Here is a 14,822-nt window from a genome sequence, read left to right as displayed (position 1 = left end):
TCTCTCTCTCTCTCTCTCTCTCTCGCTCTCTCTCTCTCTCTCTCCCCGCTCTCACTGTCTCTTCCCGCTACTCCATCTCGCTCACCTGAAGGGTTGCGGGAACTCTTGCTGCTGGGTGCTGGGGAAGCCGAGCACTGGTCTCTTCTTCAGCTCCTGTTCTCTCTGCTCAAACACGTTCACCTCGGCCGACTTCTTCAGCACCTCTGTCTTGAACTCGGATGGAGCCTCCTTACCCTTATCACTGAAAACCAAACAAAATGTTACATGCAGTAGATGCTAGATCCGTGGTTCCCAAAGTGGGCGGTACCGCCCCCAGGGAAAGATCCAGGGGGTGGTGAGAAAAAAGGGGGCGGTAGGGGGGCGCCAGGGTGGCATCAGAACCAAGTAAGAATATTTTTTTTACAAAATCAATATGACATACTCTACCCCTTTCATATTGCTAAAAGAGCGAAATAAATGGGTTTACTAGGTTAAGTTTTATTTGTGAAATACATACGTGTGTTTACAGTGTTAGGTTAGTTGTTTTGAATTTGCAGTAGACCTAACACCAAGAAAGAGGTGTGTGTTCGTATCATACGATATGTGTGTGTGGAGAGCGCCAGGGATGTGGCCTGGGAGCCAAGGGGGCAACAGCCCGAAACAATTTTTGGGAACCACTGTGCTAGATGCTACAGGATCGACGCAAGCATGAACGAAGCCATGCTAGTACATTTCATGAACTAGCCATCACTGAACTATGCTACCATCATAGTATTGTGGATATTCTGTATAACGTATAGCGTAATGTACATTATGTGTTTCTGGAAATGAAGGGCATTATATATTTTTTTTTTTAATTCATGAACTGTTCGCTCACATTACCACTTGCCTTGTATTAGGCTGTCTGGCTAATCACCTTTTGGTGATAAAACTTCGCTGAGATGCTGACGATGAAGATTTCTCGTAAGTAAGAGAGTATTGACGTAGAAACATCTGACTGCTAGCACTCTGTCAGCATCTACTTACTCTTGCCTCCAGCCATCCCTCTCTCAGCCAAACCCCCCTCCCTCATCCACCCAGCTTTCCTTCTCTAACCATCCCTCTCTCAGCCCAACCCTCCCTCATCCACCCAGCTTTCCTACTCTCCCTCGTACAAATTCCCTCAATACGACCGCTATCTCATCCCCAACCAGCCAGCACGTCCTCACTCACAGCCCCTCCATAAAACCCTTCCTCCATCCGCCCACAACGCTCTCCTTTAAGCCTAGCGCGGACCTGCGATTTGTGGTTGCTCGTCACTGCAACCTGCAACCGCAAGCGATCGGTCGATGTGTCACCGCATGTGTGCGCACACATGCGATTTCGAAGCAATTCTAGAGCAATTTGGGAGCGATTGGGAGCGATGAGTCGCTCGAAATCAAAACAGGTTGATTTCTTGCAACTCGTCGCAAGCGACCAGAATCGCTACGGGTTGCAGACGCACATTCCCGCAGACGTAGCGATTTCACAGCAATTTTTACAGCGATTCTAGAATCGCTGTCGAGTTGCATGAAAATGACGCAGGTCTGCGCTAGGCTTCACTCTTCCGCTCCACTCCCCCTGCGTGCTCACCTAGGGTCCACAACGCCGTGTTCTCCAAACGTGATGGGCTGTGTGCGGTAGCGCTCACTCGTACGGTCGTGCCGCCGCTGCCTACGCGACCGGTCCTGCACCTCAGACCTCGGATCAGCTACACGGCACAGCAGCTGTTCGTCTGACACGACCGGAAACTCCTTCAGCAGACGATTGTACTTGTCGTCTAGTTCCGATGTCGGCCTGCAGGGGGCAGCACGTGGGTTACGATCTAGTGAGGGTGTTGAATTTCACGATAGTTGCGACCGTAGATATATATATAAACTATTATCATGAGATTTATCTGTATAATCATTATAATATTATAGGATAGATATAGATCCTCTAACTGATATCTCGCCGAACACATGTATAGGTACGTTATATATGCTGCTAGCTTATAATATGTTGTTTATGTGGTGTTGTGACCATGGAAATAATATAGGTAGACATTATAGGTATAGTGTATCTATAATTGTAGCCTGTCAGATCGAAACATGCCGTAGGACTTCAATGTTCATTCTGAGTTATAGGTGATTTTTCACCTAAAAGTAGTAAAAAGCCGATTTTTCTTTTGTCATAAATACCTTTAGTAGTTATCCATGTTCGATGTTACATCAATAAAACTGGCCAAAAGTGTGTCTTTGTGTGTTTATTTGCGTGTCCAAAAAGTGCGGATTTCCAAAAAGTTTGCATAAAAGTTTCCAAATGAAGGCCAAATGAAGACAAACTTTAACTTTATGACCTAATTACTCTGAACTTTGTTTTCCAAAATCGGCCCGATTCCAACTACTCAAATGCTCATAACTTCCGAACCACGTGATCGACCTAGAAAGAAGATCTTGGTGTCAAAATAACCAGAATTGAATGGTCTTTCTGATAAAACTACTAACTCATAATGTCCGAATTGAGTCCTACGGCATGTTTTGATCTGACAGGCTACATGTATTTCTATGGTTGTGACTGTCACTATACTATGTTATAAATACTTATATTATATATGACATAAGTATGTTGTCATTACATTGTTGATTTTTATACGTTATTATAGTTATGACATTACGTCATACATACACACGTGACTTAAGTATATGCACGTTCATGCTACACGCTTGCTCTTTAATTGTGGGGGGGCAAATTTGTTTCCTGAATGTTAACTGGTATTAAATGCGAATGCTGCAAAAACATTTTTAAGTGCTTCGTTGGTAACGAAACAGGTGGTCTTGCATGATATTTCACAAAACATTCCATTACGTCATACATACACATGTGACTTAAGTATATGCATGTTCATGCTGCACTCTTGCTCTCCAAATTTAATTGGAGGGGGGCAAATTTGTTTCCGGAATGTTAACTGGTAATCCGAATGCTGCAAAAACATTTTTCAGGGTTTCATTTGCAATTTAAAACGCGTTGGTAAAGAAACAGGTGGTTCTGCATGATGTTTCACAAAACATTACAGCTGTTTACTCTTTTGGTTCAGTCATATTGACACGAGCTCATTAGCCGAACAATAACAGTATCTACGTCAACAGACAAGAACGCTAATCCGTCTCCTGTCTCTTTGTTTGTCTTTCTCTCCCGTTTATTCAATGCACCCGCTTCCGTGGGTGTTCACATCAGTTGTCGGTGTATTTACTTACATGCGTTCGTGCGAGAATGCGTGAGTTCATTTGCGAGTAAAACAACCATTCAGCAAAAATTATTATAACTGTTAGATCACGATTGACATTATTACTTGTTCTCCATCATCAATGTTTGATATATTTATTTATTTAACAATACTAAACAAAATATTAGCAGGGCATGAAATTCAGATTTTTTGCACTGGCCCAGAGGGCTGACAACAGCAGTTTTTTTACCAGCCCTCACCATAATTTACCAGCCATCACAAATTTTTTTTTTTCAAACATAAAGATAAGACTGTTTCGAAACAGTGATCGCTGACTCTTGCTTGTCCAAAAAATGTTGTCGTGTGCGGCATCGCGTAGTAGCTATTAAACAGACTATAATGCAGATCGTGAATGATGTCCGAAGTGATTATTTTATTCACTCCTGGAGGTATGAATTTACTTGTGTACTAACGCCTGCTGAAAAATGTTGTTCCTGCCTCAGCCTCCGTTACTGCGCTTTCGCTTCTTTTACTGTTCAATCAATGCGTCATGTCGTGTCGTGTCATGTCAATGTGCCGTGTATTCCGTGACAACCTACGAACTAATACGAACCTTCTGAAGATCGACGATGCCGTTTTGCCGGGAGTTGACACCCCACTGTTACTCTTCTCCAGCTTTGTCTGCATGCGGGTGATCCTCTCCTGAATGGACACCTCGCGTGGCTCCTCTACTCCTTCGTCGATAGCTTCCTCCTTCACCTCCTCCTGGGCAACGACGGTAGGGTCAGTGTCACAGCAAGGCCACTATTGCATGAGGATGGAAGAGGAGGATGGATACTCACCTATTGCTGCTACTCCTGTATCGACAGATGTTTGTTGAGGGAAGGATGAAGGGGGAGGGGGGGGTAGGAGGTAGAGAAGGAGGAACGAGAGGAGGAGGGTGTGGTGGTGAGGTTTAAACTACTATTGCTGCTTTTGTTTGTGCAGCGGTTCTATTCTTTTGTGAAGGAAGGAAGAAAAGGAGTAGGAGGAAGAGGAGAAGGGGGAGGTGGAAGAGGATGAGGAGGAGGAGAGGAGATGGAAGAAGAGTAAGAATCATGCGGAAGAGGAGGGGAAGGAGGGTGGAAGGAGGAAGAAGAGGAGGAGGAGGAGGAGGAGGAGGAGGAGGAGGAGGAGGAGGAGAGGAGGCAGGAGGGTGGAAGAGAAGTAGTCATGCGGCAGAAGGAGGGAAGGAGGGTGGAAGGAGAAGAAGAGGAGGGGATGGAGCAGAGGAGGAGGGAGGGGAGAGGAGGGATGGAAGGAAGAAGTAAGAATCATGCGAGAAGAGGAGGGGAAGGAGCGGTGGACGGAGAGGAAGAGGAGGAGGAGGAGAGGAGGAGGAGTGAGGGGGGGGGGGAAGAGGGGAGGTAATGGAAGAAGAGTAAGAATCTGCGGTTAATAGGAGGAGGGAGGGGGGAAGGAGGAGAGAGGGGAGGGGAGGAGGAGGGGAGGAGGAGGAGGAGGGAGGAGGGAGGAGGAGATGGAAGAGAGTAGATCATGCGGAAGAGGGGAGGAGGGTGGAGGAGGAAGAAGAGGAGGCAGGAGGAGGGCGAGGAGGAGGGGGAGAGGAGAGTGGAAGAAGATGTGAGATCAGCAGAAGAGGGGGAAGGGAGGAGAAGGGAGGAAGGAGGCAGAGAGCGAGAGGAGGAGGAGGAAGCAAAGGAGCAGGGGAGGGGGCAAGAAAAGGAAGAGAAGCAAGAGTACAAGAAAGAGAAGAAAGCGGTGCGGGAGAAGGAAAAGAAGGTGTGCAGAAGGAGAAAAGAATGTCTTCTCACCTGCTCCTGCCTCTGCAGCTGCTTCTTCAGGGCAACGATGGCATCGACGGGACAGGCCACCTCACCTCCCTCATCCCCGGACACTGACTGTTGCTGTAGCAGCTCCTCCTCCCTCTTCCTCCTCAGCTGCAGCCTCTCCGCCAGCTCGGCCGACGCGCCCCCTGCCGGCACCGTGTCCGTGTCCGAGCTGCTGCCGGATGCCGCCATGTGGCGCCACCTCTCGTCGATGTCGTCAATGCTGAGCGCCTTACGAGCGAACTCGCGCCGTTTCTTCAGGATCGGCTGCAGCTCGTGGCACGCTGCCCGTATGTCCTCCTCCTCCTCCTCCCCCTCCTCCTCCTCATCCCCTTCCTCCCTGTCCTTCTTCTGCGTGCGCGCCTGCTGGATCTTCAGATCGATCATGTCTTCCTCGTCCGACAGCACGGAGCGCTCTAACCTCTCCTTCAGCTTCGGTGCGAGCTCCTTCCCCGCCCCGCTCGTCGCCACGGCGCTCGGCGGCTGCTTTCCGCGCTGTATGCGTTCGTCGATGTCCGTCGCCTCGGCGCCGTAACGCTGCAGCAGCTTTGGCGCAAGCTCCTTCCCGGCGCCGCTCGTTGCCACGGCGACCTCGTCCGCATCGAGGCTCGCTTGCTTCGCGACGCGCGCTTGCTCGAAACGCGTGTCGATCGCCGATCCGGCGTCGCCGGCGACGACCGCCTCCTGCCGCTGCCGCAGCTTCGGTTCGAGCTCTCGGCCCGCCCCGCGCACGGCCGCCTCCCCCTCCTCCTCCTCCCCCGGCACCTCCTCCTCGCCGGGGCGCCTCGCTCCGGGCTTCTCCTTGCCGCTGTCGAGCACGCGCTTGACGTCGTCCTCGGGGAGGTCCTCGCGCTCGCGCCGCAGTGAGAGGATGGAGGCGAGCTCGGGCGCGGCACCCTCCGCGACAGATATGATCGCAACACGCTCCCGCAGCGCGCGCGCCCGCTCCGCTCCACGATAAACGTCCGAATCCGACTCCGACTCCGACTCCGACTCCGACTCCGACTCGGATTCTGATTCCGATTCCGATTCGGACCTTTCCGGAGTCTTGAGGATTCCGACGGGCTGCGGCTGCGTGGGAGCGCTACTCTGCTTCAAGATGGAGTGCGGCCACTCCTCGACGTCTTCCGTCGATCGCGCCTTGAGGATGGAGACGGGCGCGCCGTCCGCTGACGTCAAGCTGCTGCTGCGGGACTTCAGGATAGAGGGCGCCGGCGCTGGGGACGGCGACGTAGACTTCAGGATGGATCGTCGCTCGGCGTCGCTGCCGCTGGAGCGGCGCCGGACTAGGATGGAGGTGACCTCCGCCGCCTCGTCGCTGTCCGTGCCGCGGCTGCCCCCGCCGCCGCCGCCGCTGCCGCTGCCCTGCTTCAGGATGGACTTGGGTTCCTCGAGGCTACGGCTGCGGCTACACGGCCGGTCCACGTCGTCGTCGAACGACGCTGACTTCAGGATCGACTTTGGCAGATCGTCGTCGACGGAGGCGCCCTCTGGCGTTGTCATGCGGACGGGGCGCCGCTCGGGCGACTTTGCGGCGTCGCCTAGCTTCGCGGCCGACTTCAGGATGCCTTTCTTCCGCTCTGGCGAACGCGCGTCGCCCGAAAGTCGCCGGCCGACAGTGGCGCCGTCTTGCGTCGTTTTCTCGGGAGGAGAATCTGGTTTTTTGAGGCCTGAGGCGGCCGGGATCGCTCCGGATAGTGTCTCAGACACAGACTCGAATTCCCCGGTCGTGTCGCTATCCGCGGACACAAACTCGTCGATCGACTCCTCCGGTGCTGCCACCTGGCAACCAAAATCATGCTGCGGTGTTAGTAGTTAGTAGCCTAGTTTATGCATAGAGGGCGTTGCTGCTAGGTTCCTCAGACTGGAGGGCCCATAGGGCCTGTATGTTGCCGAGTCGTCAACACGAACTGTATTCTCGAGAGCTACGAACTCTATCACACAGGCACACATTCACATATCAAATAAACTACAAAGTAACGGTAAATCAAATAAACTACAAAGTAACGGTAAATTATCATTAAGGACAATATGCCCATAATCTTCGCTTTGGCTTCACAAGTGCTCAACAGAATAACACTACAATATAGGACAATGTCACGATACATGGACATCAATCTGGCCATGAAACGATTTTTTTATAATTTTTTTCTGCTTTAACAGCAGAACGATCCAAAAGCTGCCGGAAAATAAGCATTTTGGACAAACGCAAATGAGAATCAGACAAAAAGCACACTATTCTAACCAAACTAAGGCCTTTACAAACAACATCTAAAGCCAAGCTAAACTTGCCAAGATGGAACTAACATAATGTAATATCAATGGAGTACATAAAACACGTAAACAGAGTGTTAGGGCGAGTGAGTGAGAGAGAGAGAGAGAGAGAGAGAGAGAGAGAGAAAGGAAAAAGATGGGGACTAGCAAAGCATTTCAGAACCATGTAAATATAAGACAAGAGGCAGCCATCTTGCTTTAAAAACGAAAGGTTGTGCGGAATGCCAAGCTTGACGTAGCTTCAGATGCAGAGAACGAGCATGTAAGATATATGTAGATATGTATGTATATGTAAGATATATGTAGATATGTATGTATATGTAAGATATATGTAGATATGTATGTATATGTAAGATATATGTAGATATGTATGTATATGAATAAATATATATGACGCAAGGAAATACACATCATACATAGGCATGCAATGCCGACGTGACCTGTGTTTTGTTTCGCGAAGGTCACACAATCGAACGATATTAGACATTGTGCGAAGGTAGGTACACACTAAGTGAAGCACCAACACCGAGTAGACAAAGCGAGAACAAACCATATATAGCATTCAAGGATTTCCACACCCTCAGACGTGCAGGTGCAAATTAAGACGAATAAGTGCAATGAAGGTATTCATCGGTGGGGCCAGGGGAGATGAGGTAGGCTAAAGCATATATATATATATATATGTGTATCAGCGGTAGTGTGGAAAAACTTGTGCTAGTTGGAGGTGGCACCCTGCGACCAAAACCAAGGTGCCGCCTCCAGTCGGCTTTTTGTCTGATTCTCATTTCTCGTCTCGCTTTTATCTTTGCGCTCGAGGGAACGCAGAGGTGGCAATCCACGGCCAGATACAAACACAAACGCACGCACGCACGCACGCACGCACGCACGCTAACTCAGACCGCACTGGTCTTTATTCTTGTCCTGTTTACTGTCACGTTTACTTGCATTTACCTTAGGCATCACTTCCGGTTCTAGTTTAGCCGGCAGCGTTGTGGATTTCTGCTGACCACCAGGGGGAGCCTCCTGCTGCGACGCCCGCCCCGGATCAAGAGTCGCCGACTGTTGCATGTAGGGTGGCGCGTGCGCATTGTCGCTCGACAGTTGGATCGGCTCGTAAATGGGCGATTTTTTAAACTCGCTGCTGAGCGGCCGCGCCACGTCCGCCTCGACCCGCAGACCGCCAGCGCCACCTGCCGGCACATTGCTCGCCGATTTCGATTCGGGTTGCAACTCGCGGGTTTTCTCCGTCGTAGGTGGCGCCGCTTTCGTCGCCGCGTCGTCGCCCTTGGTGAACGCTCCCACCTTGACGGCGTGTTTCACCGTGAGTTTCGGCTGCTCCTGCACCGGATGGAAGGCCGCCATCTTGGGGTCGGGGTCGCGACCCCCGGCCGCTGTGGCCTCGCTCACGACGGGTCGCTGCGCGTCCGATACAGACGTCTCGTGACTCGCTGTCTTCGCTCCCGACGTGATTGGCTGCCTCACGTCGATGACGGGCTCCTTCCCGGCGACGGTTGACGCTCGATTGGCTGGACTAGATTTCGTCTTCACAGTGGAGGCAGCGTCCGGGCGCCGCGCCTCAGCTGCTGGTTTGCTCGTGTTTTTGGGTTTCGCGCGCCACGCGGACTCCAACGGCTTGGTGCGCATCTGTGGCTCTAACACAGGTTCGCTCACTACAGGCTTTCCGGGTCGAGGTGTCAGTTTAACTACCGGCGTGCTTTCAAGGGACGGTGAGGGTTTCTGGGGGGCGGGGGACTGCGCATCAGGTTTACTTATGGGGGCAGCTTTCGGGGCCTCAGTACTTGGGGTGGGGGACGCCAAAGATGGCGACTGCTCGCTTTTCTTGCTAGGGGTCTCGTCGGTATCAGCCTTGGCTGGAGCTTTAGCTGTCACCGTGCTCGGGACCAGGGACTTTGGTGAAGGTAGCGAACCATGGCTTACATTGCTGGCATCCGTCGTCTTAGCAACAACCGCAACTTTAGGGGTCAGGCTACTTGGGACTAGGGGTTTCGGCGACGGCGCCTGTTCATTTTTCTTGCTATCGACCTCGCCGCCTTTAAACCCCACTGCGGCTTTTGTGGTCGCGGTTGCACCGCTGGGAGTAACTTTGCTTGGGGTCGTTTTATTTCGGGTGGGTGCAATTGGGGTAGCATTACTTGGGGTGGCTTTATTTGGTGTCGTGAGCTTTGGCGAAGGCGTCTGCTCCAACCTCTTGCCGGCATCCTCGCCCTTTTTCGACGCGACGAATTTCGCGTCGATGGCTTTGAGGCGTGCCTCGCCGGGAGACTTGGGTCTCTGCTCAGCCTTGCTGGGAATGCTCAGCCAAGCAGCCTTCTTGTCTGCCACATCGTCGCCACGCTTCTGCCGCCGCGGCGTCGGATCTGATGGCTCCTGGGCCGCCGGCACCACTGCCGTCTTCTCGAGTGACTTTGGCAGCCCCCCTTTGCTGCTGCTTGGGAAAGTCGACGTGTCGACAAGCTTTGGTTTGCCGTCGATAGAGGGCGCCGCTGCCTCTGCCTCGTGGTTCTGCACGTGCTTCTGAAGCTGTTCCTCCATGTCTCTCTCTGTCTTCTCCAGGGCCTTGCATTCCTTCTCTAGCGTCGAATCGTCAGTGGCCTGCTCCCTGACCTCTCCAGTGGCAGACTTGCTTGCTTCTTCCGCCACGACCCGCTCTGGCTCCTCCGCCTCCTCCTCCTTCTTCCCTTTTTTCGCATCTTTCTTCTTGTTTTTTGACTTGGGGGACTTTGGGGAGCTGGGTCTCTTGGAGAATGTTTTCCCCATGTCTGCGGGGGTGGTGTCGTCGTCTGCTGCTGCCGGAGTGCTGCGCGAGTCTGCGTCTACAGCTGAAAAAGTAATGGAAATCAAGCAATCAGTCGTTTGCAAGTTAACTCACGTCTTGCTGGACGTAGCAGAAAGATAACAGGGCGTATGTGATTAGTCATTCGTCCATAACTCAAGACTCGCTGGCAAGAAAAGCCAGCAAAAGGCAAGGAAACACTGAATGCTGCATCAGTCACTTTAATGTTCTGCTGAGATGAAGATGTGTGTAGATAGCATGGATGAGATGATCATGTGTGTAGATATAGGATGAAGATTGAGATGGGATGTGTGTAGATCTAGTATGGGATGAGATGTGTGTAGATATCAGGAATAGGGATGAAGAGTGTTTGTAGAATAGCGGATGAGATGAATGGGGATGTGTGTAGATAGTTAGGATGAGATGAGATGTGTGTAGATACTAGGATGAGATGATTGATGTGTGTAGATATAGGATGAGATGATGATGTGTGTAGATATAGGATTGAGATGAGAATGTGTGTAGATATAGGATGACGAATGAGATGTTTGTGTAGATATAGTGATGAGATGAGAGATGTGTGTAGATACAGGATGAGATGAGATGTGGTGTAGATATAGGATGAGATGCAGATGTGTGTCGATATACGGATGAGATGAGATGTGTGTAGATAAATAGGATGAGATGAGATGTGTGTAGATATAGGATGAGATGGGACTGTGTGTAGATATAGATAGATGAGATGTGTGTAGTATATAGGATGAGATGAGATGTGTGTAGATATAGGATGAGATGGGATGAGATGTGTGATAGATCATAGGCATGAGTATGAGATGTGTGTAGATATAGGATGAGCTGAGATGTGTGTAGAGTATACAGGAGAGAATGGGTATGTGTGTAGACTATAGGATGAGATGGGATGTGTGTTAGATTATAGGATGAGATGAGATGTGTGTAGATATAGATGAGATGAGATGTTGTGTAGATATAGGATGAGATGAGATGTGTGTGAGATATAGGATGAGATGGGATGAATTGTGTAGATATAGGAGAGATGGGATGTGGTGTAGATATTAGGATATGATAGATGTGTCGTAGATAGAGATGAGATGGATGTGTAGTAGATATAGGATGAGACTGAAGAGTGTGTAGATATATAGGAATGAGATGGGATGTGTGTAGATATAGGATGAGCTGGGACTTGTGTGTAGATATATGGACAGATGAAGATAGTGTGTAGATATAGGATGAGATGGATGGATGTGCTGAGATCTAGGATGAGATGAGATGCTGTGTAAGATATAGGTAATGAGATGAGATGTGTGTAGATATATGGATGAGATGGGATGTGTGTAGATATAGGATGGAGAGTGAGATGTGTGTAGTATATGGATGAGAATGAGATGTGTGTAGATATAGGTATGGAGATGAGATGTGTGTAGATATAGGATGAGATGGGATGTGTGAGATATAAGGCATGAATGGGATGTGTGGTAGATATAGGATGAGATGAAGATGTGTGTAGATATAGGATGATGATGGATGAGATGTGTGTAGATATACGGATGAGATGACCGATGTGTGTAGATATATACGGATGAGATGAGATGTGTGTAGATTATAGGATGGATGGGATGTGTGTAGATATAGGATGAGATGAGATTGTGTGTAGATATACGGACTGAGATGAGATGTGTGTAGATAATAGATGAGATGGATGAGATTGTGGTAAAGATATAGGATGGGATGGAGATGTGTGTACGAGATATAGGATGAGATGAGATGTGTGTAGATTATAGGATGAGATGGATGAGATGTCGTGTGAGATATCGATAGATGAAATGTGTGTAGATCATACGAATGAGATGGGATGTGTTGTAGATATTAGGATCGAGATGGTGATGAGCCTGTGTGTAGGATATAGGATGAGATTGAAATGTGTGTAGATATAGGATGAGATGAGATGTGTGTAGTATATAGTAGGAAAAAAAATGAATGAGATTGTGTGTAGATTAGGATGAGATGAGATGTGTGTAGAACTATAAGGATGAGATGGATGTGTGTAGATATATGGATCGAGATGGGATGATATGTGGTAATATAGGGATGAGATGGATGTGCTGTAGATATAGGATGAGATGAGATGGGATGTGTGTAGATATGAGGATGAGATGAAACATGCATGTGTAGATATAGGATGAGATGGATGAGATGTGTGTAGGAATATAGGATGAGAATGAGATGTGGTAGATAAAGATGAGGATGGGATGAGATGTGTGTTAGATATAGGATGCAGAATGGGATGAGATGTGTGTAGATATCGGCATGAGATGAAAGATGTGTGTAGATATAGGCATGAGATGGGCAATTGTGTAGAATATAAAATGGGATGAGCAATGTGTGTAGATATAGGATGGAGCTGAGATGTTGTGTAGATATAGGCCCATGAGATGAGATTGTGTGTAGATATATCGGATGAATGGGATGTGTGTAGATATAGGATGAGACTGAGATGTGTTGTGATATTAGGATGAAGTGAGATTGTGTGTAGATATAGGATGAGATGGGATGAGAACTGTGTGTAGATATAGGATGAGTGAAATGTGTGTAGATAATAAGGATGAGGGATGAAGATGTTGTAAGATATAGGGAATGAGATGAGATGTGTGTCAAGATATAGGATGAGCTGAGAATGTGTGTAGATATAGGATGAGCTGAGATGTGTGTAAGATATAGGGTATGAGATGGATGAGATGTGTGTAGATATAGGATGAGATGAGATGTGTGTAAGATATAGGATCGAGATGGGATGTTGTGTAGATATAGGATGAATGGGATGAGATTGTTGTGTAGATTATAGGATGAGATGAGATGGGATGTGTGTAGATATAGGGGAAAAAAAATGAGATGAGATGTGTGTAGATATTACGGATGAGATGGGCATGTGTGTAGATATAGGATCCGAGATGGGATGTGTGTAGATATACGGATGGGATGAGATGAGATGTGTGTAATATTAGGCATGAGAATGAGATGTGTGTTACAGTGTAGATATAGGATGAGATGAGATGTGTTGTAGATATAGGATGAGATTGAGATGTGTGTAGATATATGGATGAGATGGGATTAGATGTGTGATAGATATACGGATGAGATGAGAATGTGTGTAGATCATAGGATGAGATGAGATGTTGTGTAATATAGGATGAGATGGGATGTGTGTAGATAACTAGGATGAGCATGACGAATGAGATGTGTGCTTACGATATAGGGATGAGAATGAGATGTGTGTAGATATAGGATGAGATGAGATGGATGTTGTGTAGATATAGGATCGAGATGTGTGTAGATGAATAGGAGAGATGAAGATGTGTGTAGATATAGGATGAATGAGATGTGTGTAGATATAGGCATGAGATGTGCTGTAGATATAGGATGAGATGAGGATGTGTGTAGATATAGGATGCAGATGGATGTGTGTAGATATAGGATCGAGATGGAGTATGTGTGTAGCATATAGATGAGATGGGATAAAGATGTGCTGTAGATATATGGATTGAGATCGGGAAGATGTTGTGTAGAATATAGGGGAGATGAGAATGGGATGTGTGTACGATATAGGATGAGCTGAGATGTGTGTAGATAAGACTGAGATGAGTATTGTGTGTAGATATAGGGATGAGATGGATCAGACCCTGTGGTGTAGATTTCCGGATGGAGGATGGGAATGTGATGTAGATATAGGATGAGATGAGAATGTTGTAGATATAGGAATGAGAATGGGATGAGATGTGTGTAGATATAGGATGAATGGGATGGTGTGTAGATATAGGATGAGATGAGATGTGTGTACGATATAGAATGGAGATGAGATGTGTGTAGATATAGGATGAGAATGAGATGTGTTGTAAGATTATAGGATGAGATGAGATTGTGTTAGATATAGGATGAGATGAGACATGTGTCGTAATATAGCGATGAGATGGGATGAGATGATGTGTAGCTATAAACGGATGAAGAAATGTGTGTAGAACTATAGGACTGAGATGGATGTGTGTAGATATAGGATGAGATGACGATGTGTGTAAAGATATAGGAATGGAGATGAGATGTGTTAGATATAGGATGAGATGGGATGTGTGTAGATATAGGATGGAAAGCCTGAGAGTGTGTAGATATCAGGCATGAGATGGAGATGAGATGATGTGTAGATATAGATGGCGATGAGATGTGTGAGATATAGGATGAGATGAGATGTGTTGTAGATATAGGATGAGATGAGATGTTGTGTAAGATATAGGATGAGATGAGATGTGTGTAGATATAGGATGAATGATGCATTGTCTGTGTAGATATAAGATGGGATGAGATGTGTGTAGATAATAGAATGAGATGAGATGTGTGTAGATATAGGATGAGATGAGATAGAGATTTAAATTTGAGATGAATAGGGTGGAATGTGTGTCCATGGAATGGAATATGGAATGTGGATGTTTATGGAGATGGGTGGGATGTGTGTATGGAGATAGATGTGTGTGAGTGTGAAAGAGATTGGGAGACTGAGTACTGTGTGTGCGTGCGTACATGTGGAGATGGTACGGGATAGAATGGCATATGTTTATATGGAGAGAGGAAAGGATGTGTGCGGCGGGAGATGGGATAGGATGGGAGGTTGCGTGTGTGGCTGCGTGCGTGCGTGCGTGCGTGCGTGCGTGCGTGCGTG

General features: G+C 48.0%; 1 protein-coding gene across 1 annotated transcript in view; it reads right to left on the bottom strand.

Annotated features, from left to right (window-relative positions):
• Positions 1-81: 81 nt before the first annotated feature.
• The window catches only part of LOC106814890 (nascent polypeptide-associated complex subunit alpha, muscle-specific form-like), a gene marked incomplete at its 5' end in the record, with an annotated part of 22,185 nt that continues 7,444 nt past the window's right edge, over positions 82-14,822 (bottom strand). The window contains 5 exon segments of the mRNA XM_014819266.1: positions 82-241; positions 1,591-1,794; positions 3,816-3,967; positions 5,017-6,813; positions 8,257-10,145. Coding sequence (XP_014674752.1) covers positions 82-241; positions 1,591-1,794; positions 3,816-3,967; positions 5,017-6,813; positions 8,257-10,083 — 4,140 coding nt within the window.

Source organism: Priapulus caudatus, unplaced genomic scaffold (assembly GCF_000485595.1).
Source record: "Priapulus caudatus unplaced genomic scaffold, Priapulus_caudatus-5.0.1 Scaffold999, whole genome shotgun sequence".
In the NCBI taxonomy this organism is placed as follows: domain Eukaryota; kingdom Metazoa; phylum Priapulida; class Priapulimorpha; order Priapulimorphida; family Priapulidae; genus Priapulus; species Priapulus caudatus.
Note: the sequence above shows the minus strand (reverse complement) of the source record. Positions and strands in the feature narration are given on the sequence as shown.